The 27,160-nt window shown below is 44.1% G+C and overlaps 1 protein-coding gene across 1 annotated transcript in view; it reads right to left on the reverse strand.

Moving 5' to 3' along the window:
• The window catches only part of LOC119445797 (vacuolar protein sorting-associated protein 53 homolog), a 33,774-nt gene that overhangs the window by 1,957 nt on the left and 4,657 nt on the right, over positions 1-27,160 (reverse strand). Inside the window, exons 6-19 of the mRNA XM_037710080.2 lie at positions 25,313-25,391; positions 22,805-22,872; positions 22,501-22,573; positions 21,362-21,504; positions 20,192-20,381; positions 15,811-15,960; positions 12,385-12,473; positions 10,600-10,839; positions 9,364-9,526; positions 6,459-6,541; positions 5,581-5,659; positions 3,267-3,415; positions 2,023-2,092; positions 573-658 (exon numbers count right to left, since the gene is read on the reverse strand). Coding sequence (XP_037566008.1) covers positions 573-658; positions 2,023-2,092; positions 3,267-3,415; positions 5,581-5,659; positions 6,459-6,541; positions 9,364-9,526; positions 10,600-10,839; positions 12,385-12,473; positions 15,811-15,960; positions 20,192-20,381; positions 21,362-21,504; positions 22,501-22,573; positions 22,805-22,872; positions 25,313-25,391 — 1,662 coding nt within the window. The remainder of the gene's footprint in view (positions 1-572; positions 659-2,022; positions 2,093-3,266; positions 3,416-5,580; positions 5,660-6,458; positions 6,542-9,363; positions 9,527-10,599; positions 10,840-12,384; positions 12,474-15,810; positions 15,961-20,191; positions 20,382-21,361; positions 21,505-22,500; positions 22,574-22,804; positions 22,873-25,312; positions 25,392-27,160) is intronic.

Consider the following 27,160-nt stretch of genomic DNA (forward strand, 5'->3'; position numbering starts at 1 on the left):
ACGCCGCAGGGAGCTTATCTTGAGTTATATCTCATCTCTCATTCATAACAAAAGATTAAATGGCCACTACACCAATGCTACTTGGCTCAAGAACCTTAGCTGAAGCGTGCATTCAACTACAGATTCTCAAATGCTTCCCAGGGACAAGTTCTGTAGCAACTTTTTTTTTAGCCATTCCTCTCGTCTTCCATCAATAATTCCCACAGTGCCAAGTCGCTGCTATCAGCAAGATGCGCTCCTCTTCTTTGCAGATCATTTTTAAAGAAAGAGTAGATTTGAAGGAAAAGAATTGTTACAAAATATGGTTCCTTGCTGGGACGAAATCAAGATTTCAGTAACACTCCTACCTAGGAACATTTCTTGTTGCTTAGGTAACTGACTTTTATTGCAAAAGGGTGTGCAAACAGCATTGTTATCTGAACAAGGGTTGACACAGCAGGGCTACAAATAGCACTCAATTGCTGCAGACACTGCCGAATAACCTATAAATGCTGCCCCAAGCACAAAACGTTAATTTTTTTCCAGCTCTAGTGCACATTGATAGCAATGCTGCGTTCAATATTGCACCATACCTTGCCGGAGCTTTCCTGGCCACTTGTGATTCCAACAGTGGAAGGTCCAAGAGCACCATCTTGAGACTGTGAGTGTCTAGCAAGAGCTGGAATGAAGAGGCACATGTAATTATGAGCCAAGTGAGTATTAAACAAATGTCAGACAAAGCAACCATTTAGAATATCTCCTCAGTGTATATACAATACTAAACTAAACAAGACTGCTGCTGTAACTGGCGCATGGATGAATTGTGACATGATATCTTTTTAAATTTCACCGGCTTTCTTTTTTTCGTCTGAAAAAAGGACCTTGTTTGCTTTAAACGCCGCTATTGGTCATTTCTGGACAGCCTCCACACCTTATCAATTAGTTAAGTTGAATAAAAGTTAGGTAATTCAACTTTTTTTTTTTCACCAGCATACCCCAAGGGCCCTAATGGGAGAATACTATCAAATAAAGTGTGCGTGCGTGCGTGTGTGTGTGTGTGAATGGGTGGGGGGAGCATACAATTAGGTAATTATTTTTGCAAAATGAAAGAAAAACAACAGAGACAATGAAAACTCGTGACTACTATTGGCATTCACATAAAGCGCTGTTATTTTTAAAATTCTTGGCGATATTATTAATTTGTGACAGCTAAATACAGCTGACAGTCAAGACATGACTATAAGGAATTATCTGATACAGTGAAGAAGATATAAAATTTGGTTGGCCATGCTTGATACTAATCCTAACTGCCTGGGGTTCTATAGGGTGTCCCAGCTAACATTATCCAATTTTTTAACATTATTTATATTGTTTAATTTTTTTCTGCTAATTAGCCAAACAATTAATATCAAAAAATTATGTTGGTGGCAAAAAAGGACAGATTGTAACCGTATATTGTACCACTTCTTTTCTTTAAGCTTGGCTAATGTTAGCTGGGACACCTAGTATAATGTGCACCTAAATATAAGTATGCCGGAATGCCGGGCCGGAATGCATTTGCATCCCGGCCCCATCAAGGCACAGCCGCAGTTGGAACTCCCAACCTTGTGCTCAACAGCAGAACATAGGCACTGTGCCACTGCGACGGGCCATCGCCAAGCCAAAATAAGCATTTGGGCCCCGACTTTCCTTCCACCCCGACACCATTTTCGGCAAACAGGGTGTCACCATCACAACCTTTCTAGCCACCCAATCTGACGCCCCCGAAGAGCACGAATACAGCGTTCTCCTGCTTCCTTCCCTTCAGAAACACAGAGCTCTTGTGCACCGTGCACAGATGGCCACTGTCCTGCCACAGAAGACTGGCACACTAGCCAGTGAACTTATTGGCACAGGGTCCCCAAATGTGTGTACACCTATGGTTCTAACACTTAGTCATGGTCTACTAGTACTACTATCCTCGAAAGTTATAAAGGGCAATTTTTTTTCACATTTACCCCAGCAGTTTTCTTTTTTTTTTTTTCATTTCCACCACACTCTCACCTGTTCAGCACCAATCGGACTCATGGGCTTGCACTTGAACAGCTGGCTGATTAGCCTCGGAATGAAGGAGCTGGGAGGGAACAAATTGCAGGGTGCCAATTAGTAGCCAAGAGTCAGTTAGGCTCGTAAAGGGACACCAAAGACAAATACTAAGTCAACGTGGACTGTTAAAATACAATTCCATAAACCTCGCAGCACTTGTTTCGTGCCAAGAAAGGACTTAGTTTAAGAGAAAATCGCGTCTGAAGGGTCCACATACCTTTAGCGCAATTCAAATCGACCGTCCCCGAGCGGGGGAGTGGTGACGTTGCATACACCATTACCACGCTTTACTGCCATCGGTGAGTAAAACAGCGTCTGACAGATGGCGCTAAGTTTTTAGTGCGAAACGCAAATGCGTGACCAAGCCAAGTTGGATTCGCCGCTGCAGCTGCTTTCGGTTAAGTGGCGTGGATTGTTCGGGCATTTTGCAACATCACATGGACATACAATTGTCTGCTACTTGTAGTTTATGCTAGAGTTTCGCAAACCAGCAAAACCAGAGCAGCACGACATGATAACAAAATTACTCAAACGCGAAAGCGCGGGCGGCGCATAGTCGAGCGAAAACGAAACCTTTTGACCACCGGCATCAATGTCATGTGTATCGTCAATACAAGTAGCATTTTCTTCCGTCTTACAATGCAATGCAATGATCTTTTTATGACGAGTGCTTGAGTACTAGTGACAGAATTACAATGACGAGTGCCTACATCATTAGGCTAGTGCCTGAATGTCCCCGGGTGAGTTGCAAATCATGTGCTGCATTTACCTCAATTTCTCGATTAGTGCTAAAACTTTGTTTGCAATTATATTGACACCTTAGACGTTCTCAAGCATTAATCTATCACTTCAGCTTGACTTAATATTTGCCTTTAGTGTTCCTTTAAGGGAAATCAATAACTCTCACATTAAAGTTTATTCCATTTACTTATTTCTGTTATGAGCTGCAAAGGAAGACTATACAATTATGCTTATTAACATCTGTCAGTGCTCATTAATATCTCCATCTCCCAGACAGAATAATTCCACCTAGTTATGCTGACAAATTTTCTGTAACCTTATAATTACCTAAAAAAATAAAAAATTCTAACCTAGCTATTTCTTTTTTCTCTTTCATTCTCTTTTTCCTTGCATTTAAGACGTGCAGCGCTCTGATAAACTATTCCCACTAGAATTAACCAAGAGGAAAAGAGCTCTTTCACCTGACAAAGTGCACGCAGAACTGGGTGAAGTATCGCCGCGAGTTGGCCAGGTTGTCCCGTATGAGAGGCAGGGTCTGGCGCAGGTGGGAGGTGATGGCAGTCACGTAGCCGCTCTGGTCACCCACGGCTTTTACCAGTGACCAGTTGGTCTGTGCAAGAAAAGACGAGGATGAAGTTTCGTGAAACCCGCGAGTTGCTGCTCTTTGAGAAGAGAAATCAGAAATCTGATGAGAATTCTGCTTTTCGAGAAGAGAAAGAACAATTTCATTAGGGTATCTTGAATTGGGTCTCTTGACTCGTTTGACCTTGCACTGCCATCTGCCAGCCTCCTGGCAAGCTCTGCTGGCTGGCAGACTGACAACCCTGCTAAGGCAATGGTATTGTGTTCGATCACTAGACCTGAGGAGTTTGCCAAGACTGCCAAAAAAATATGGAACTTATGAATCACCTTACCCGAATGCTGTTCTTAACACATGCAAAAAGCAGGTGCAGTTACTTCGATTGATTGATTGATTTTAAAGAAACACTGAGGTTATACTACGAGTCACTGTAGTGGGAAGGCTCCGGATTGACCACCGGATGCTCATTAATGTGCACCAAACCTAAGTATATGCGAGTCTTTGCATTTTGCAATCAGTGAAATGTGGCCTTGGCGGCTGGGAATCAAACCTGCGACCTCATATTCAGCAGAAAAGCACCAAAGCCACTAAGCCGTCGCTGTGGGTGCCGGGACTCGCCGCCAAAACGGAAGATGGCTGATCCGCCTGCTGATCATTGGCAATGCACAACATTGTCACTGAAAAGAAAGTGCACTGCTATAAATTTGGGAACGAAGTGCTTCTAATTGATGAGGCGATCGTCGCGAACGTGCTTGCATTGGACAGGCCCTGCAGATTATTCAGTCCCTCTGGGGCTTCGTTTTCGGGAGGGACCTTCCACTGCACTACGTGGAGCACCTGGATGCCTTGGAGAAGGATGTCGGCAAGCTTCGCATAAAGCAAGCTTTGCTTGCTTTATGCGGGGTTTTCTCGTGCAAGCCAGTGAAAAGTACGCGGCAAGATGCTTGGAGCTGTCTCGCCCCAGCGTTTCTTCTGGATTTCTCAAGCTGAGAGAATGCTGTGGCAACCTTCTCGCATCTTTTAAAAGGCCCCTTTTGAGGCCACCAAAGCGATGCCTCAGAGGAGCTTGCATGTCTCTTGCCACCCGTGACCCCGCTTTGCAGTTGTTTAGCAGTGCCATTCCTGAACGCCGACAGCCGTGGCTTGTTACACACGATCGGAGCGTGTGGGAAGCAAAGGTAAACAGTTAAATGAGTCAACACAATCAGCAGCCGGATGGAGGAAGGTGGCGGGGAGGGGCCTGGCCTCACCGCCATTATATTTTTCTCACAACAGCTCTGCCATCCCCGTATTTTGATTTTTTTATGCAACCCGGTTATGACAATTATCGGTTATAACAATGGGATTTTTGTGGCACTTGAATATTAGGGGCGAAGCACCTTAGGGCCAAGCCTTGTCCCTCGTAGTCCGTAGCTCTGGTTGGCATGGAGACCACTATATGTATATGCATATATACACATATATATATATGTATATGTATAGTATATGTACGCCAAGCTCCTGCTTCCGGAAGCCGAACCGGAAGCCGGCTTCCGCTTCCGTTTCCACTTCCGGTTCCGGAAGCCAGCTTCCGGCTTCCGGAGAACGCTTCCGGCGTTTTGCCCAAATGATCCCCCGGTGCTTCGCCCACTCATCATCATTCACTTCGTGGATATGCGGTGTTTTTTTATAAGTGGGTTCGACTGTACACAATGTGAGTGGCTTAGCTTAGACAGCCCACACCAAGAATATAAAATTCATATTAGGCAGCAAGGCACATATGCAAAGTATAAATGCTGAAGGTTTAAGTTCGGGGCTGCCACAAATGTGAAACAGAGCAAGCAATGAATGAGACAAGGAACAAGACAAGAATTATAGACAAAAAATGCCACGGAACCTCGAATCTCAACAGCTATCACTGTGATAAAGGAACTGAACTATGTTTGTTCTGTGAAAGCATGTCTGGCACAGATGAGTTACTGAAACTTCATGCACATGCTCGAAGAATGAATGCTCTTTTGGTTCAAAGCAAATTTGAAGTAAGCAGTGATTTCCTCAAAGGGGGAGTGGGGGGACTTAAATGTGGACAGCTCTGCTTTACAATAAGAAGCACCGGATTTTTGTACTTGACCAAACTGGTTAGCGAAAGGAAGTGCAAGGGCCCACAAATTCTCAGGCATACACATAATATAAAAAAATGCTATCTGACAACAAACCTTGGTGATTGTTGACAAGGCTGGCTCACAGGCTGCTTCCAAGTCGTGAACCAGCAACTGAATGCAGTTGTTGATGACCCTACGGAAGTGACCAAAAGAAGTCAGCAAGATTAAACAGGCAAACACCCAACACATGTTAGTACAGACGAGTCCTGCGTCTACTCCCCGATTTTTTGGGACAGACACAGCTCCCATAAGGTCACGGAGCATTATGCTAAGTCATATTCGTAAGGCAGCTCGGAAGCAACAGTGAAACGACAATGAAAGTATCAGTCAGGTCCTGCATTTAGTACAGCTGTTTGTTAATGACAACATTAAAGATTTGGTTATCAATGAGGAAGGATAACCTCAAAATTCAACTCAAGCACCGCTAAGGCTGTATTCTCGATCGATTAGTAGTTTCGGGGACATCACTTTGAGTGCACATTCAATGGATAAGCCACCGAACAAGGTGCCTGTCAACTCCTAAAAGGTGTCGCACTGGATGTTACAACAAGCAGAAATGAATGTAGCATCCCCAAAACGATCAACCAAGAATACAACCCCAGCTGTTTCACTTTTTTTAACTCAGCTCATGAAACGTACATCAAAACCACAATGAAGTAGTGTCAGTTGCAGCATGAACTCTGCTTTATCCAGTGCTTGAGAGGGCGAACAACAAAAGAAAGAATGAAGTGAGTGAGTTGGCACCAATCCGTGCTGTCAGAGGTTCATGAGACATACAAGGACATAGAAAAGAAAGACAGCACGCAACTGCTGCACATGCTCTGCATCCTTTTTGTACATCCTTGTCTGCCGTATGTCCTTTTTCTAGAACAAAAGAAAACAAAAAGTAATGAAACAGTGGCATACAACTTTGGCAACGTTGCCTCTCTCACCCATTGAACATGTCCTGCTCTGCGCTCAGGTCTACCTTCGATGCTAGGCTTGGCTCTATTTTCTCCTTCAGCTTTCCTTCAAGCTGGAAAAAAAAAAAAGAGGAAAGCACATTCTAAGCTGCAATATTGAGATATGATTGTTTCTTAATAGCAGTCCCCCAAACAGTGTGCGAATGATCATTCTTATGAAATGTTTTTAACGCATTCATTAGTAGCATGAATTCATAGTAGCGTGAACCGCTTGCATTCACAACAAAAAATGAGTGCATCACACACGAAAGAAACATATACATAGGTATGCGTCACGTAATTCGATGTAACAATAGATGTCATACTTTTATGACACCTATTCGCATATCCGAACCTATTTAGCACCAAACAATTCGAGTGACAGTGACCCATTTCTGGCACCAGCGGTCAAAGTGTACCGCTTGCACTTGCGATCAAAACATAGTAGGTCACGCACTAGAAGCAAAAAGATGCCCAAATAATATGAACCTTGACGTAACCTTGCGTCCAAAAGTTGTAGCTTTAGTAATATGAAGTAGAAAGTGTTCGCATATCAAGTTCAACTGCACTGCAAGATACACGGAGTGAGACTTCTGTGACTGCACAACTTGCACAGCCCCTGCAGCATTGCCTGTACGAAATGGAGTATTAAAACACCAAGATAATGGACGTCAGATTGTAGTTGGAAGCTAAGGCATTGGCACTTGTGGTGACACCATCCCAACCTTTCAGAATGAATTTCTCAGCATCAATAGTGCTTACAATAGTATGAGGTTGGCCACCTCGGCCAGGGCAAAGATGTGTGGGAAAGCATGCTTACGAAGTTTCGCATACAACCTACTAATGCATCTTATAATGCTGAACGAATGTATGGAGTCGCTAACTTCTCAATAATATATAGTCATTTAATAAGAATGCCTCGCTTGAGGCACCCAAAGAATTTATTTTTTTCAATTTAAGCAAAGCTGCTTGCTAGTATGTATGTGGTCAATCTCACTACGTCACATTACAGTGATTGTTATGGTGCACCAGACACGATCACTTTTCAATTGGTTTTCTTTTACAAGGTTTTCAGTTGACTGGAAGACCAGTTGTGAATAGCTTTCCATGTGTCAAATATCTACCGAATTTTTTTAAACGATACAGACTCCATGTAAAATCATTCATTCATTCATTTATACTATACTACCAGCTGCACTATAATGTACTATACCATACTATACTATGCTATACTATACTATGCTATGCTATACTATGCTATACTATTCTATCAGCAGGCAAGGCAGGAGTGGTTAATAGTGAAACAGCAGCCAACAGGACGCACAGATGTGTACAGGTGTATTTCACATCATTTAGGAATGAGAAAATATTCGGTACTCACTTTGATATTCAAAACTGATTTATAATGAATACTATTCATATTCGTTTTGATAAAGAAGTTTCGCCATTAGAACACCCCTAACATTTGTAATATTAGGCAATGTTTGCTAAATAACAGTGCATTATAGTTAAGAACAGTATTTAGCATGAATTTTTGTGTAAATAATATAATTAATTGTCACGTACATAATCAGTTGTCATGTGCCAAGACAAGATAGCACCGCATCCAACATGAGCAGAAGAAAAATGACGGCTTCCAATGCAGATGGCATGGGTACGAAATTATTATAAAGACCATAGCACACTTATACCATTTGAAATCCCATAAAAGTGGTTTCAGAATTAGGGCAGACCTGGCATTGAGCATTATTTTATTTATTCTTGAGGCACTGCTATCAAGGCTACACACTTCAATGCAGCAAAGCAAGTTGAGCTAACAGACTCACTAACGAGTGCATTTTACAATTAATGTCACTAAACCTACCGTGTGACAGCCCACAAATGACATTAATAAGGAAGGGTGCTCACTCAAAGTGATACTAAATTTGTCTGTCTTGACAAGTATTAGCCTGAATCTGGGTCCCACAACATGGTGGTACCCTTTTTACAGAAACAGATACCAAATCTCAAATCATAGCACTCATAAAGAAAAGGCTTTCTTTATCATGATGAATCAATGTTGAGACAAATTTTGGCGCTCACCACAATCTCCACTTTCAGTCAAAATGCTGCGAATGATGAATGGGTGAGATTTTTCTTATGTGTGATTCACTCTATAGTAATGCATTGTAGAAAAGGATGAAAAACAAAACAAAAAAACACTACAGTCTTGCATGAAAGAAAGAAGACATGTGGCTTCGTCTCTTTTGATTGAAGACTGGTGGCACTTCTGTGGGTTGCATTCTGTGAGCTACACTGCACACATGTCACGTGCATTGTTTTGCAGGCAGCAGGTGACAGTGTACAGATGCAAGCTAAACAACACCATAACCGACGACACAGTTTTGATCCGTATAATGCTATGGCATTAGAAAAGAAACGCAAGGAAGATAGAGGTGTCAGATCATTAACTGAGCTGCACACTACAAGTACTGTTACTCCTTGCCTTGTGAGCAGGGCCTGTAATTGTTTTTTTTTTTTTTTCTGAAAAAGCTATGAAAGGGTTAACCTGCTACAGTCGAGCATAGACATAACAGCATAGTTCTAAAATGTTTATTGCCAATACCATTGCGTAATAAACACAGTCGAACCCAGATATAATGAAGTCGAAGGGGATCGCAAAATAGTTGGTATATGAATAATTCGATATATAAAATAAATATTTTATTTAAAAATTTTCAAGGGCATTTTACAGCTGGTCGTTATACACCATAATCTGGGTTCGAAGTATCTGGGTTCGACTGCATATGCTCGTAACGAATGTCTGATATAATGAAGGTTATTTTCATGTCGAATTTGACTTTGTTATAATGTGGTACGTCTGTACTGTGACACCAAGGTTTAATGCTCGACCCACCTGCTGAGTTGTCTCGAGGCAGTACTCGGCCGTGCTGAGAATTCCACAGATGCGACACAGCTCAGGGGGCGTCAGCCGTGGACTTTCGCCTTCCTTCAGTAGGCTCTGGAAGTTCTGGATCAAGCCAGCCGCCGTCACTCCGCTGCTGCTACTGCTGCCAGTCCTAAGTCATCAAGGAGTCAGGTAGCAAATGGAAAAGTTGCTCCCTTCCTAAGACCAAGAATGATGCACGCAGACAAAAAAAAAAGGAATCTACTGCTGGAATGGCTTTAATAATAAGGCCATTTCAAGTCAACACATCCTGCAATAAAATTGCAGTAAAATTGCTGTAAATAAATTTACAGTACTTGTGGTACTGTAAATCCTCGTTCCCTCAAAGTAAAAAAAAATGTGGGTAGAAATTTCTAGATAAGTGAAACTCACAAATTTCAGCGCAGTAACCGTGCATCACTAATTTGAGACTTGGTGCAAGAACACTCCTGCGGTATCAGAGACGAGACAGCACTCAGGCACGCCTGTTAAGTATCCACAAAGCTCATTACTGATAACACTGCCGCCCACAGTGTGCACATGTACAGTATTTGTGTAACAAAACCACAGGTTCTACTTCACCGTAAAATTCGATAAAACCTGTAATGGAAGTGCTGCCAAGAGGTGAGTCAAATATCAGCACCTATGGCGGCAGACAGCTTATATCCAACAGCACTATGTACTTCATTGTGTCATCTAGCAGTCACCAAGATAAATTTCAGCAAAATGATTTGTACAAAAGGAAACATCAGATAGCAGTACCCACGGGGTCCAGCAGCATGGTGAAATGTCTGGCTCTATAAATCCAGTGAACTATTGCATATGTGCATGCATATATGAAAAAGAGTGAAGTAAGGTGAATCTAGCCTGCAGATATTCCGGTGATTTCCTCATCTATATGCCTCTGTCCGTACATAAAATTCGCCACTCAGACATCATACATCAAGCCTGCGCTCCCCAAAAGAGGACAGGTGTGACAGGCAGGGCAAACTCGTAAACTGCCCTCCCTATGCACAAGCACCAGCCCTACAGACCTTATAATGAGATCCTGCTGCCCGTTATCAACTGATATTGCAAAAGGTCCCGTAGGCGGCGGCAGATTTTTCAAACTTCCGGACATCTTCCTATGAACGCCGCGTCGTGAACATAAATAAAGATCGAATAAACTGCTGGCAAAGAGCAGGACATGCGCAGGACTGCACTCACTTAGGCAGGGAGCCCTGGAGCACGCGGCCCGCATAGTCGGCCAGGTGCTTGCCGAACACGCGTGCCAGGGCAAGCAAGGGCGCCCCGTGGCTGAGCTGGCTGCACTGTACGAGGCACTTCTTGTAGTACACAAAGAGGTCGGCGCAGCTGGGCAACACCCCGGCTGTCTCCACGTCGGGCTGTGGCAGTGGTGCCCGTTGTGCTGCTTCTACAAACTGGTCCAGCAACTGCTTCAGGGTCCTGCAAGGTATGAGGGAGCGAGCGGTCGGCACGTGGATGACACATCAAAAGGAAAGTTCACGCACGAACCGCCAAGCAAAACGCTAGTGATTGAAGTGTGTTAATAACGGCACAGTCGTCAAGGAGCAGACACCCAACCTTGGGGTGTAAAACCGACAGAGATGTTATTTACGCTATACCTCAACAACAAGAATATTCTTAACTTTGTCCATGTCATTGACAGAACTATTACCGTATTTGCGAAAAATGAGGTCATCTCTTTTCCTTTTTATGTTCGGAATTACCATTTTAAGAAAGCATCTCTCTTTTCATTCAAAACCATGCTCTGAATATGAGACTTTTAAAAGCGAAGCTTTTCTTTGTGAGCCTCGTCAGGTTTAGTGACAGTGGGCGTTGTGGCCTGGCTGTTCTCTAGCCGAATTAGGCCAACTAATCACAATGAAGGACGCGCGCTGCGCGCTGCTGGGTTCCTAGCACTGCCATGAGATAGCGCATTCGCGGCAGCGGCGGCGCCGGCCGTGCAGGGGAAAGACAAAAAAAAAGAACCATAAAGCTCATCAACCATCCGTGGCAGCAGCGGCGGCATTGCATTAGCCTCTCTGCAATGCTTGAATAAAGCCTTCCGTGCCACTTTGTGGGGACATTCAATAAACACTAACTCGTGTTTCGACTCCTATGCACTCACACAAAGCTTCGCTGTATATAGATTCCAACTCGTTGGATCGGCTGCATGTTTTCTTCCCTCCAAAATGTAGAGAGGCACCGAATATAAGCGACAACCAGGCAACAAAGATAAGTGAGAAGCCCAACTCGGTGATGGCAGGAGACGTGAGTCTGCAAACGGTAAGGACTGCAATTCAGCGCAGCTAAGACAAATCAGAGCAATGGCTCACATGAACCCAACCACAATAAAACAGTACCCTGCAAAGGAACTTCCAAGTGCAATGGCCTCATCCACAGAAGCAATATGCTCGCCCACGTGGCCTAACTGCGCAAGTGCAGGTGGTCCCACACGTGCATCACGGTAACGGATCTCCTATTGCCCTATGCTAAACCAACAAGTACAACTACATTGCGTGTCATTACAATTAAGCGTACCATTAAAACAATTAAAACCACACCTGTGGTCACATTATACTCACGCAGATGTAATGTTAATGTGCACTGTTGCCAATATCTGGAGCCACCGTCTTTTTTAAGCTGCTAGTCAACCATTCTAGCATCTGTACAATCGTGAACAAGCAACACATAAAGAAAATTCAAGCAGAAACAGTCCACAATAAAATTGAAATGTTACGCAGGAAAACTAAAGGGTGTTTAATTTTCACATGTGTACTACTTGCAGTCACTGCTCTTGATATGTGAAAGCCAATGGATTTGTCACTTCCATTTCCACCAACCAAAATCTTCCAGTTTATAGATACCCCCTTTGATCATTTCTCAATTCACGTATCCATGACAGTGTGACAAGGCTGTATTGACAGAACAGTAGCTGCGTGTCAGCTGTGACCAAGAATTCATTTAACCAGGAAGCACTAAGCCTACCTGTCCTGGGACTCCACGTAGATGTCCAAGTGGCGCTCAAAGCAACTTGAGACGAGACCTTGGAATGGGTTGACATTGACCAAAGATACCTGCATGTAAATCAGTCTGATTATGCTGTGTGACAAAGTGTTCTTGCACACCACCAAGTGCAATCGCCTGCTGTCGCAATCCATCATGGCTCAGTGGCTACGGTGTTCCGCTGGTGAGCCAAACGTCATAGGTTCGATTTCTGGTCCCAGAAGCTTTATTACTGATGGTGCCATAATGTAAAAAACGCTTGTGTGCCAAGCTTTGGGAGCACATTAAAGAACTTCAGACAGTGAGAATTATTCTGTAGCCTTCTAGAACCACTGACAAGGCACCAAGAAGACATTGCCAAAGCCTACAATGTCATCTTTGTAGCTGGTGAGGAAACCTCAAAGCAGACTCACTGCCAGTTTTACATTTCTGCATTCTCTCTGGCTTCGCAAGCTTGCAATTGCAGTCAGACTGACTGTTTGAGATCACATAAGTCTAGTCTACAAACTTTTCCATTGCTACCTTTTTCTTCAGCAACACCAAAGGCAAATATTAAGGTGAAAGCGTTACATGTCTCATTGTTCAGTCGACCTTCAATGTCTTTGAGCGAAAACCATGTTGTCGAAGCGAAATCGTACACAATGGTACGATATACAAACGCTCACGCAACAATTTTGATGGTGCACGGGTCTTCGTCGTCATCGTGTTAATCAAGATCGAGTTAATTCAGGCACTCAAACCCAAACCCAATTAAGGCACAGTTAATCAATATAGAGTTAATTAAAGCCACCACTAATTAAAGCACTCGAACCCGCAACCTTTGGTCGGAAAAAACAAGTTATAACAAGTAACAATGTATTCGAATAAGAATGTCAAGTAATTAAATGAATGTCTCTTCAGTGCGCAGGCTTTCACCTTCACCCTCTTTGGTGTGACTGTCAATTTTTAAGTCATTAGAGTAATTTAAATATAGAGTTAAAAGGTGTCCAATGCATCAATCTTACCATGAATAGAGTTCTTGCAAGTAAATGTAAACAGGACCGGTGCCTCCACCGAGAAAACACGGTACCAGCTCTCATTACATAACATCTTTATTATTGGCAAATTGTAGTCAACGACTTAATAAAAAAAAATGAATACCTTGCATTTCAATATGAAAGGAAGCACAGTAGGCCAATCTTCACCCTTTAACTACCAAGCTCGAGCTTTACCCGTTCTAGCTGTTTGTACCGTTATAGGCAAAGACAAGCTGCACTCATTCAGGCCACAGCTGTTTTTGCTTTGCTTGCCCGAGACAACCGCACCTGTCAACTCAGTTCGCATTGTGCATTTCAGTTTTGACACTCAAGCATATTCTAATCATTGTTCAATGCTTTCAATTAATTTCATTCTTGCATATTCAGATAATTATGCGTGAACTTCTCAGTGTGCTAACAGAAAGAAAGTCTTCTTTTCAGAGCAGGTGTCTTTGATTAACCCTTTCAGGCGCCAATTAATTCTGTTTATTGAGAACTTACTTTCACTGCATTCTTACATCTTCAGAATATGAAGCAATGTACAGCTACAGAATTAAGAATTTTCAATTCTTTAGTACGTTTTGTCAAGTTTACAAAATGTGGACCCCATGCGAAAGCTCACCACAATAACAGCAGATATGAAAAGATCAACCATTTCATGTCTAGCAGGCATGAAAAGCACCTGTACAGCCACTTGAGAATTACGACTGGTGCAACACACTGTGAAAAACAATGAAAGAAGTGAACCCACTATATACAATGACACGCTCACACCGAACAAAAATACCCAACCGTCTACCTTCCCACTCGTTTTAACTAAAACATTTCGCACATGTCATTCAAACTTCGAGCACAGATTCAATCAGAGGCGTTTCAAAATGTATATGACACATTTCAACTATAATTACTTTCATCAATGCTCTTGATGGTGATGCACTATCTTGGCATACACAATTGGGTACACAGCGCCTGAAAGAATTGAATATTTCAGGTGAATATGAGAGATAAACCAAACAGGAATATATTTCTTCAGTCCTGATATTATGTGCAATACTTCACAGCAGCAAGAAATGTTGGGACATCTTGTACTTCTTTATGAAGGAACTTCGGAGTTAAAAGGGTTATGGATTCCCCTACGGAATTCACTGGTGCTACATCTCCTCTGGCAACGCTATTTTTCGTAATGTGGTGCCCTTCTTGAGTGAGCTTCTGACTTGAAGCAGACAGTGGTGCCTGGCTGAGCATTATGTGCAAAATAGCTGGTGCAGCTTCATAAAGATACCGTTCATCACAAGCTTTTTGAATTGCAAAAGAATTCTGAGACCCCTTTAGTTGCGATCTTGTCCTGCAACGAATCTGCCTTGTCACATAACACAAAGACTGCGAGGTTCCTAAAAGGGTAATTATAGTCTAGACTGATTCAGTGACTGCCTTCAGTGCCCTTTAATAGGCCAATTGCAATGAAATTTCGCTTTCGCTAAAACTGGTTATAAATGAGTACCCTACTGACCCGAATCTAACACGCACCTTTTTTCCAAGAAAATGGGTCCGAAAATCACCTGTGCATTACAATCAGATACAAAACTAAAACTGTGTTCACTGCCAACAAGTAGTGCAGAATGAAGTAAAATCCCGCAAAAGTGATAGCAGGATTAGTAGTATCTCTACAAGTGATCACTCGAGTCTGTGTCCAATGAAGCGCAAATGGTAGTGGCGACGTGAAGCTTTCATTACGAAAGCTTATTAAAGAAAAAGTTTCTCTTCGGTGAAAGTAAACTCAGCACACCTACTTTTTTCTGATTGCGAACGTGGGAGAAATGGTTTATTTTTCTTTTATAAATCGGAGGCACATTACATTCAGGTACACTTTTATTTTCTTACTTTAAACATGTGAAAATTAGGTTCGCGATAGAATCAGGTAAATATGGTAGCATGTAGCACACTATCGAAGCAACTTTAACAGAGCTGTAAGACTGGCGATTTGCTAATTTTTCCTATTAACAACCTTTAAATAGCGCCTAAGCAGACAACGTGTGAACTTGGTGGTTAGCAGATATGACACAAATTCCAGGCTGTGACTTCCAAGATTTTCAGCCACACCACGACCGCAGCAAATCTCTAAAGTTGTGCCGAGTAGCTGCGCTTGTTCTCAATGTTCCAGGTTCTACATCATTTCCATGAGTGCTAATGGTACCGTTTCTTTTTTTTTTTCAGTTTCGCTACCAAGAACATCTATTTTTGCTAGCTTTTCATGACGCAGCCGCTCGTATTTCAAACGTAAAATTTAGCACGGAGGTTGTTCTACATCTACACTATTTGAAATTAGGCTTTTTATGCAATCCAAAATTTTGTTACAGTTCGCCTTGAAAGAAATCAAATGAACAGCTGGTACCTGAGGTGGAGACAGCTGCGGTGTCGAATTGCTAGGCAAGGGCTCCCCTGCGCCTGCCGAAGAAGCTGCCTTCTCTTCCTTTTCCATGTCCTCGGCAAACGGGTTGTTCTCCTCGCCTCCTTCCTCAAAAGGGTTGGTGCTCTTCTGAGCCTGCTTCACAGAACACAATAACAGACGAGTCAGAAAGAAAGAAATCCTTCGCAGATGTGCGCCACTCTGATTAGCTGATACATCAAAGACAGCGAAGCTGCATAAGCGAGTTCTCACACACTTTGGGAGTATTAGGGGTCTGCTCGTCGGCTGTGCTTAGCCACGGCTGCCGCGCAGGCTGCGCTGCAGAACCATGCTGTCAGCTTTCACCACCGCAGCCGTACAAACTACGCGCTGATATTCATCGTGGAGGCAGTAAAGCGCGATGTGGAAAAACAAAAATTACAAATTACTGGCTAAATGAAATGGCATGTAAGCTGTTGTCCATTTCAATGAGTTATAAACATGGCAAAATTTATTTTATAATTATTGATAATTACGTTCCCCGGAAAACATTTGGGACTCTTGCTGGTATTTGATTAACGTTGGATACCAACCATGCCACTAAGTGAAAATGGCTGTGGAACTCCGATTCACAGTTTCGCTGCAAAATATGTCAACAAACAACTCCCTAAATTAGAGCCCATGCAGTCCAACCATGTTATAAAGAAGCAGTAGTGGAAGGAAACACGCATTGGCAACAGACCATGCAGATAGCATTGATAACCTCATGCCAAGGCACTGGCGTCTTTTACCAAGCGTGTGGGAATCCTCGGGTCCCATAACCGCCGCACGGGCAGCGAACGTCGCGTCAAGCGCATGCGTGCCAGTGAGAGTTGGGAGAGGGGAAACTTTCCTTCCGCGGGCGGCGCGCGGGAATCACAAGCGCTATCAGCGCCACCGGGTGGGTCACGTGAGATCCCGCTGATATCGCCCGGGTCTCTTTGGTCTCCCGCAAGCGGCGACGGCGGAAGGCTCCGCCGTCGCTGCCGTATTCCCGCACGTGGTTAGTCAACCACGTTCTTGCCGCGGCAAACGCCGCGGCCGTCCGTATTCCCCCAGTTGGTAAGTCGGAAGCCCTTCTTTGCCTAGTGTATTATTCTCTTCGAGGGAACCCTCAGCGATGTCAACTATAGCTAGCTGGCCTGCTCGAAGTGTTAGTTGCAGTCGTAATAAATGCTTTCCGAGTGTACACCTGGTTGTCGTCTATTGTTTCCTCGAGCTTGTACCGGACCGCGGTTGATGCGCAGGCATGCGCCAACCGCGGGGCTCGGTGTGTCGAGGCAGAGGGCCGTCGGCATCCCCCCCATATCCCGACATTTTGGCGTTCCCAACGTGGGGCAAGCTCTTGGAAAACGGGACGACGATCTGTTCGGACCAGCGTTAGGCCTCAGCCGAAGGCGTGATTGCTAGCTAGATCTGTGTGCTTTCTTGAGGGCGAGTTAACGCTGCGCCAGTGTCGCCGAACTCGTGTAGACGCTGAGATTTGCAGCAAGTTTTCTTTTAAGAGTACGCCCGAAGCGAGTGAGTACAGCAGCCGGCGCGGTGGTCGATTTTCCCTGTACATATGTAAATAGCCTCCTTTCTGTATCTTTGGCTCCGGGAGCTGGGCGCCGGAAACGCTGGCTAGGACGTCAGCGGGGCGCAGTCCCAGGAGTCTGCTCGGAAGCTGCGTGTTGAGCAGCGAGCGGGGACCACTTAGCTAGGCCTGCATCTCCTCGCGGCGGCTCATTGGAAGATTTATGGGTCTTTTGTGGCATTGGTATCCGTCATGGACGCGATTAGGCCTAAGGCTCTGCGGAGCTGCCGGTCGCATGTTCGAAGACGACCATGCCGTGACATTTAGCGGGTGTAACCGGATTCGCTAGTTCTACTATACTCGCCGAACGGAGAAACCTCGTTCGAAATAGAAAGCTTATTTTGTTCAGATGAACTCAATATTTTGCGGGTGGAATAACCGAAATCTCGGGGGGACCAGAGAGCGCTTTGTTCATACGAGCATCGCCCACTTTCGCGCTGAATCGGACCGGAAAAATTCGGTCGAAGCGAATAACTTCATTCAAACGAACTGGATTGTTTTTTTCTCGTTGCCACATAAAGCTATGCGGTAGACGGGTGGTTCAGCATCGTGTCAGACGGCCGACGCTGCGGCGGCCTCTACTGCCTTAATTCTAAGTGTTTGTGGAGTGCATTTCAGCGACTTTGCAGAACGAGTGAAGCCGCCTCGACTTGCTATTGCTGCCATGGTCCACGTCCCTGCCTGCTGTCTCGGCCCCTCCCTGTTCGCGGCCCGATGCAGCAGCACATGGCAGCCACAATGAGGGAGGCCCACCATTATACACTCCCACGAGGATGCGTCGGTGCGAGGTTCATCGAGCCGGCGCGCGCGCCGCTTCGAGAAAGTCCTGACCCGCTGTTCCCGGGAGGACATTGCGGCGCGCATCTTGAGGGCAAGCCATCTTCAGCCCCCGTCATCGTCAATGTGACGGCTGCCACATGTGGGCGGCCGCCACACAGGACTGTGCTGCCTATCAACATGGATTCGGACATTTCCTGCCGGAGTTTACCATCGCATCTGCCCGGATACTTTGTCAATGCCGTCGTTCCTGCGATTCCTCCGCCGTAGGGCAATATTTAAGGGTGGAGGGATGTGGGAATCCTCGGGTCCCATAACCGCCGCACGGGCAGCGAACGTCGCGTCAAGCGCATGCGTGCCAGTGAGAGTTGGGAGAGGGGAAACTTTCCTTCCGCGGGCGGCGCGCGGGAATCGCAAGCGCTATCAGCGCCACCGGGTGGGTCACGTGAGATCCCGCTGATATCGCCCGGGTCTCTTTGGTCTCCAGCAAGCGGCGACGGCGGAAGGCTCCGCCGTCGCTCCCGTATTCCCGCACGTGGTTAGTCAACCACGTTCTTGCCGCGGCAAACGCCGCGGCCGTCCGTATTCCCCCAGTTGGTAAGTCGGAAGCCCTTCTTTGCCTAGTGTATTATTCTCTTCGAGGGAACCCTCAGCGATGTCAACTATAGCTAGCTGGCCTGCTCGAAGTGTTAGTTGCAGTCGTAATAAATGCTTTCCGAGTGTACACCTGGTTGTCGTCTATTGTTTCCTCGAGCTTGTACCGGACCGCGGTTGATGCGCAGGCATGCGCCAACCGCGGGGCTCGGTGTGTCGAGGCAGAGGGCCGTCGGCATCCCCCCCATATCCCGACAAGCGAAAGGCGAGTATGCCACGAAGTGTTTAATGCTCAAACAGTGCAGAAGTACTGCAGGTTGGGCAAGTAAGATGCTACCATTTTTACTGGAATGTATGCCAACACTTTTTCTAAAGGAAAATCAGGTGCGTAAGTTGGGCGTCAGCTTAGAATCGAGGATGCTGCTTAGTTGCAGCTGCCAGACACTTAACTTCACCTCGTGGTCATGATATGGTAGGAACAATGGAACGAATTCATCGATTCTATAAAGCGGATGGGTTTCACCATACCACAAAAAGGTGGCACCTCGAGGCGGAAAAATATGTTGCTGGCTTTGTCAGGACAGAACACAAAGAGGTGTGAGAAAGTCCGTAACAATGGGGATTTTTATACAGACGAAGGTGAGGGAGGTCACGAACGTTTGAGCTTGGAACAAGCTTAAACGCTTGTCTACTTCGACATGTTAACAATTTGTAATAAAATGGATGTTCTTTACACAGTTGGATGGATTTTTTTTTTTTTTCATTTGGTTTACATTCAAGGAAAGTTTAAAACATTTTTCTGTCCTTCCCCATTTCAGTGGTTGGCCTAGAATCGAGGTCGGCCTATATTCATTTAAGCATAGTTGATATCGAGAAATAATCAAGTAAAGGTAAATGAAAGTGGACGAAAAGATAACTTGCTGCAAGTGGGGACCAAACCCACATCCTCCACATTACACGTGCGGTGCTTCATCAATTCGGTTACTATGGGAACCAGCCTTTCACCTACTTTCTTGCGTGTTCATGTACAAGATTAGCCATGGGAGTGTTAGCCAGCGACGCTCGCGGCCAGGGCTACGAGTGTGGGATGCCCTTCTAACTGCAGGTGTCATGTAGTGGGTGATCTTAGGAGCAGGCAGCAAGCCAACAATCCCCTGCTATGCTAGCTCATGGCATCAAGACAGCTGAAATGAAGGCCATCACTATGCAATGAGCAAGAAGAATAAGGGATTCTGAGGGGCTCAATTTTTTCGTAGTCGCAACCATATCAAGTGACAGACAATGAAGCCACAGAAAGCATAGGGTAAGTTAGTGGATGAAGAGGACAAGAAGTACACGAGACAAGTGTTTTCTGTTAATACAAACAGGTTGCGCACCCCTACTCCAAATGGCCATGCATACCTGTGAGGGCTGTGCACGGGGCAGTGGTGGCGCCGGCGTCGGGGCCACAATGTTGGTACGCTCTAGCGTGACGCCAGTGAATCGTCGGCCCAGGAGCGCTTCGAAGGCTGTCGTCTTCTGGATGGCACCGAGCAGCAGGCGCACTTCCATGTCCTGCACCCGGCTGCTCATCAGCTGGGTCAGCTCACGCCTGCAGTCACGAGATGGAGAAAGGCCAAGTCAAGGTCGGCTTGGCATTCTGAAGATGCAGATCAAAAGGTGGGTGCAAAAATGGGGGAAGTGTAGATATTTACAATGAGTGCTCTAAATCTCTTGATTGCAACCTCCACCAAATGCGACGAAGTTTATTGTCGTTGACAACGTTGCTGGAACGCTAGGGTAGGAAGGCACTGCAAGGGCTGTCCGTAGCATGGGGCTCACTCGCAATCACAGCATGGTCCTTCGTCTTCCTCTACGGTCGGCACATAAGAGGGGCGCCTCTGCTTCATTATATTTGCAGTTTTCTGCAGAAAGGCTGGAGGTAGCACTTTGTAAGAGCTTTGATTCAATTTCCTTGCGCAGCGTGTTCTTTCTGCTGCTGCAGGATGCGAGCCAATGACGAAGGGCAAAAAGATTTGAAGATGAACATAATCGTTACTAAGCCTGGCCCTAGGATATTTGTTGCTCTGGCCTACCTATTATACTTCTACACCTAGCCATGTGGTTGGTGTCTGGCTCAGCAGACTATGATATGTTAGTGATCTGCTCACTGTTCCTAAAAGCACAAGTTGATCAGACGTTGGAACAGGATTTCATCATCAGTAAGATCCATAGAACAGCAGCCACAAAGCAAGGAGTCCACATCCCAATTCTAGAAAAAAAAAGATATTTGAGAAATTGAATATATTATCATCTACAACTTAACAGCTTGACTCCTCTCATAGGACAGTCATACAAACTTAGCCTGACCAACCAATCGCTAGGTCAACCAACCGGATTCAGCATCGCAACGCAGCACTTGGGCTATGAGAGATGCCACACTGGAGGGCTTCAGAATAACATCGGCTTCAGAATAACATCAACATCTCTGGGTTCTTTAACATGCATATTAATCTAAACTGTGCACCTAAGTTTAGAATGAATAAGGCACAGGCAACGCAAAATGCTTGGGCGCACAAGAAGAGCACATGCCTGGTGATGTGGCAAAACTCGACCGCAATCCGTTCGCTCACTTCCCAGTCTGCGGGAAACAGTTGGCCAAACTTGCTCTCGAACTTGACAAGATGGTTCTTGAGCCAGGCATAGCGCCTATCTACACGATCAAGCCAGGCTACCTGGGAAAAAAAAATGCTCACTCAGCAACACACATAATTGGGCACAAATGACATAAAGACCACATCGTTCAGCATGACTTGTTCATAGCCTAGCCGATTCACTGTGTTGCACTTATCATCACCCTTTATTCCCTACGTTATGCCAATACGGCTCCCCCTATGTCCCACTCACACCAGACGTCATCCTATGTGCTACACAGAAACCGCAGCAGCCGCACAGCTACTATCTACAGACTGTCTGCATAGCCACTGCTGCTGCTGTCTTGTCACAAAGTGATGTTAATAATAAATGCATATTTATTTCGTGTTTATTAGAAGCATGTGAAAATTTCTGTGCGGGAAACAACATAAGATGTAATGACACAATAAGCAAAATGGCACAAATTTCACAAAGAATCACACAGGTGCTCAGCTGTCTGTGTTTCTTCTTTTTACTCTTTCAATGTAACTGTGCTATGTTGTATAAATTTTTCAGCACAGAATTATCATATTAAGACAGACAGGCTGGACATGACAGATAAAATGCAGACCGAACTACAAGCCAAGGGATACATAAACTCACAAGCATTCAAGGCATAGTTCTAACAAGGAAAGTTCCTGAACGACAAGACACAATTTAATGTGATACGAATGCTGTTGACTTCCATTGGTTTCAACTGGATGGGACAGAAAAAATTTGCAACTCTTTACGCAGAAGATGCAAATGAGGTGTAACAGGTGTAAAGGGGGAGGAGAAGGATGCACTACTATACTGCAACAGACACCCCAAAAGCTGAAAAAAAGTAACTTTTAACAGCTCTTGTTGTTAAACTAAGGACGCTTTTTGTGATTCTTATAGTGCACTCAAATTAGAAGACAAGTAGAATTAACTAACATGAAATTATTGAAAACTGACTGCACCAGTGCCACCAAGATCGCAATGTAGTAGACATCTTTGTGCATTTTGAGATGACCTGGAAACGTGGAATTTGTTAAGGTAAATGTTCAGAGACTCACATCTTGGTTTGCCTGGAAGAGGTGCGTGTACTCGGCCAGCTGAAGAGACACGAACCATTTCAACAGTTCCTGCCTAGAACACACACAAGAGAAAAGAAAATGCGGCTTCCTGAATAGGTGTTAACTGACGAAATAATAAGTTGAAAAGCAATTTTTTTTCTTTTTTTTATGTTGTCAACAAGTAACGTTGGGTTCAATGTGGAAATATCTTATCTCTACCACAAGACACTTTCACTTTGTGTTAGTACCCTGGATACCACTGGTCACTGGAGAAGAGCGATAAGCGAGTGCTCCAAACACTCACTTGACTTTCTTGTCCAGAATGGAGACCACGAGGCAGGCCTCAGCAAGCTGCTGCGTGGGAGCAGAGTGCTGCATATATGAAAGGTAAACGGAGGCATCAGATCACCGGAGTTATGATAAATAAAAGGGGTATTAAGGACCACACGGTCACTGGAGCATCATAAAAACAAGCACACAAACACACAAGCAAAGAAAGAGGAACGACACTTCGCTGGCCGTGTTTTTATGCTGGTTTTTATAATGCTATCATAGCAGCTTTCCCAGCTTACTGTGCTTCCACTGGAGCAAGTGATGCTAGTAATATGTAACGGTAGGTATCCCGCAAGGATCCGTCCTCGGGCCCCTTCTGTTCTTGATAGTATACATTAACGATCCGCCTCTAGACGTTTCTTCCCGCATGTTTGCTGACGATTGCATCATCTATCGCAATGTCACTAATGCCCCTGACCAAAAATAGTGTTGCATTTTTCCTCATCATTTTTTCCACGCACAGCATCAGAATGGAACAACCTTTCCCACCAACTTGCTTCAATCACCTGTCCGTCAAGTTTTCTGAAGAATGTAACTGATAACCTTTTTGACTGACTGATATCACGTGACAATTTTGTAAGCCCACTCCTTATGTAATACCCCCGAGAGGGTCCTTTAAGGAATCAAAGTGATGTGACAGAATGCAAGATCCCTCTGATGGTATACGAGGGTGTCAATATTACACTCACAAGTAGTGCCTTCAGCAACGATGCATGTTAAGAGAATTTTCAGGGTGAATTTTCCATACTTAAAACTTCAACAAATTTTCATTCCTGTAGATTCCTGGCACACTATAACGTCATGGGGCTAGCTGCTTCTGTGCCTGCTCTAACTTTTCTTTTTTTTTGCTTCTGCACTGGATTTGTTCAGTCCCTGCCGTGCCGATGTGCTTGCATATGTTGCAATACTGACTTCCAGATTTTTTTTTTTCATGGTCTCACGAAGAAATATAAACATGGTTGTGCTGCATTCCTATCCATCCAGTACACTATAGAACATTTTGCAATGATATTATGTAGCAGCAGAGAATAAAAAAAGAGATGGTCTCAAATGCAATAAAGTTTAAACCAAGTTATGCACTTATACACATGTGGCCTATGCTATAAACGTAAGTCATCCAGCTTGATAATGATATGTAACAGCAGGCATCATAAACAGGTTCGTGCCTGACTCCAATCCAAATGTAGTCACACAACTGGCTGAGTGGAGAATTTCTTACGTTTACATTTACCTCTTTGTCTGGAGTGCCTTCACAAGATGTCGCGACACGCTGGAAACATATAAAATTGAAGAAATACTGACTCCACATACTGTGCCCGATGTTAAAACAGTACACACAGGATAATTTACCAAATGCAGAAAAGAGACACGCAAATACTAATAGCAGGCCCACAAATGCATGTTCAAAAACAAAGTCTAAAGCTTTTGTGCCTATGCATCAATTGCAAAATTAAATTACAAGTCTAGATGATTGACCATTAATTAGTTATAAAACAAAACACAAAATATGAATACTGGTGACTTTCAAATATGGCTACTAACAATGCACAGATGCCTTTATTCACACATAGAGATTTACTTCTTTCACAGCTTGACACATGATTAGGGGAACACATTGTACGCCGACCTGCCAACCTTAAAACTTGAAAAATAGTATGAAGTTATTTTATAGTAATTTTCACTAAATTTTAGTATACTGTGGCTATTTTTCAAGTTTTAAGGTTGGCAGGTCGGCATACAATGTGTACAAGTTGTCAACTGTTTATTAAAACATTCACATACTTTGTCATGCAGAGACACTGTGAACAGGCACTGTGCTCTGCAGTCGCAGCTACGGAATGGTCTGCACACAGACAACCGAAATATTAATGAAGTTTATTAAATATTCATGTAACAGTGGGCAAATATTTGGTCGCTGTTATAATACACTGTTTCTCTGAAGGGGGGAGTGGGGGGGGGTGCTGTGGGTACGTTTGAACATTCAAGTGGATACAGAAAGTCAGGCTGCAAAAAAATTGTTCGGTGACTGTATTTGCAATCTTCTGAGATCACTTCTGTCCCAAGAAGGATTCAAGTGAACTATAGTAAACGTGTTCGTAATACTGCAAGAATCATAGACAAGCTCTAAAAAACTGGGCCCCTTACGACAAAACAGTAACAGTTGGCAGGCATGCCATATGTTTTACATGTCAGAGCTCTGTCACATCATGTGTTGCGACATCTGTAATATGTCTAATATACTCCACCTAAATGTACTTTCACAACAGGCAATGATGTGGCCAATTCCAAAGGTGGTGATATTTATAATGTGTATGTGGAGAAACCAAGAGCCCTGTAAATTAAAACCTTGACAATATTAGCTGTAAAATACGAGATGCAAAGTCAGAGTGATGTAAAGAAGAAATTAGGTGCTGTTCAGTTGAAACTGCTACAATCAAACTTTCGCTTCCCTTCACCTAATAAGCGGAAGCAAACTAACCTTGGCATTTGGTCCAGTGAATGCGTCATGAAAGTCAGCCGTTATTTGCTGTGCAAGGTCAGACTGAATGGTGGCAAGCCTAAAAAAGAAAGGCACAGCAATCTCAAACTATTGTGTTGCCAAAGCTCAGAACAAAGATAAAATTTTCAATTACATCACTTCTTGCGATTACTTTTCAGAGAACACAGACTGTTTTCATTCAACATATAAAATCAGGGTGACCATAGCTGGTCACAGGTGAAAACCAAAGTGGCAAAGATCTCTACTCAAGAACTGGCATTCACTTATCAAACATTCATTGCTGCATATTTCTACCACCACAGCATGCGTTTGTGTTCGCTTGTCATATGACATCCAATCACTGTCAATCCTTTACCGTTGCTCAGATTGTGCGTGCCCGTGTTTGTGTTCTATTATCACTACATTGTCCCACTGCCAGTAGTATTTGCATAAAAAAATTTACAAATCGAATACGAATACACAATCGAGAAAAATTAACTTATGTAATTGAATAATTTCTTACTTCTAAACAAAGTGAAACATAAAGTTTGTGTAAAGCCCATTTGGTAATGTAAAATGAAGCTTATTGACACTCATTTGATACGTATACGTAATGCCATTCGCAACTACACAACCGGTCAAGTGAAAAGATTGTAAATGAGGAACTGCTTTCGGTTGCCCGACACACCATGACAATCGCAGTAATGAAACAAGGGAACAGCATGTCAACAGATGCACACAGGGTGCTGTGTCTGTTGAAGGAGAGAAGCGTCATGCTACGGCACTGCACATTGTTTTAAATGGATGCAACTATGATGAGACTGGTTATACTATAATCAATTGGGTTTGCCTAAATCAAGGAAACAATTTCGTATATATAGGGTGCCTAAAAGTAAGGCATTCTTCGTGAATGACTAGAAATTATTGAGCCCCATGCATTCGCTCCAGGCACTCGTGCCTCTGCGTATCAACCGTGGCTCTCCTGCATGCAGCAAGATCATTCAAAACAATTGTCACTTGCTTCGGTGTCTTTCCCTCGAGACTCCAATAAGGGTTTGCTATCCCCTATAATGAAATAAATATGGCTGTTCAAAAATTTCGAATACTAATGAATTCTGGAATCGAATATGGAATTTCAAATATTTAAGCACCCCTACTCATTGCCCCTTTCCTCTGCAAAGACACATCTACAGTGCACTGCTGGCCAAGGACCCTCTCATACTTTCGAGATGCAAAGCATGTTACTGTGCATTGTTGAGGTATGTGCGCATACTTCTGTGCGCATCTCTTTGTCGGCTACGTTCGCTGCTGCGATAGTGCCACGTGCCAATGGTGCAACGACTTATTTTCATGGCGCCTCTGATTGTGCTTTTTTTCTTTCTTTTCCCCGCATGACTGACCACAGCATGTTTATTGTCTGCATCTAGGGTACAGAGGCAAGGCTTCTTTGTATTTCTGTGAGATGCAAAAGAATTGTTTTCTCGGCTTTGGTAACGGCACATGGTGAACTTGTTTCAGCGCTGACAGACACATGACAAAGACACGGTAAAACGAAGTACTTTTTCGTGTGTCTGTGTTTGCCCGTACTAAAACAACAACAAGGCCACCGTGGATGACCAAATTGCCCAAATTACCACCCCAACTATAAATGGACAGTCATGTGCGTTGCCTCGTGGATGATAAGATCTTTAAGCCACTACTACAATTTCTACATGATGAGGGCCTCGGCACTTCTATTCAAATACGTATAAGCCACAGGGCAAGCTGTTCAGAAAAAAAAAAATATCAAACAGACACTAGATCTTTTACAAATTTGTGAGAGGATTTGTTCCTGCATTCACAACCTGT

The sequence above is a fragment of the Dermacentor silvarum genome, chromosome 3, assembly GCF_013339745.2.
Source record: "Dermacentor silvarum isolate Dsil-2018 chromosome 3, BIME_Dsil_1.4, whole genome shotgun sequence".
NCBI classification, from domain to species: domain Eukaryota; kingdom Metazoa; phylum Arthropoda; class Arachnida; order Ixodida; family Ixodidae; genus Dermacentor; species Dermacentor silvarum.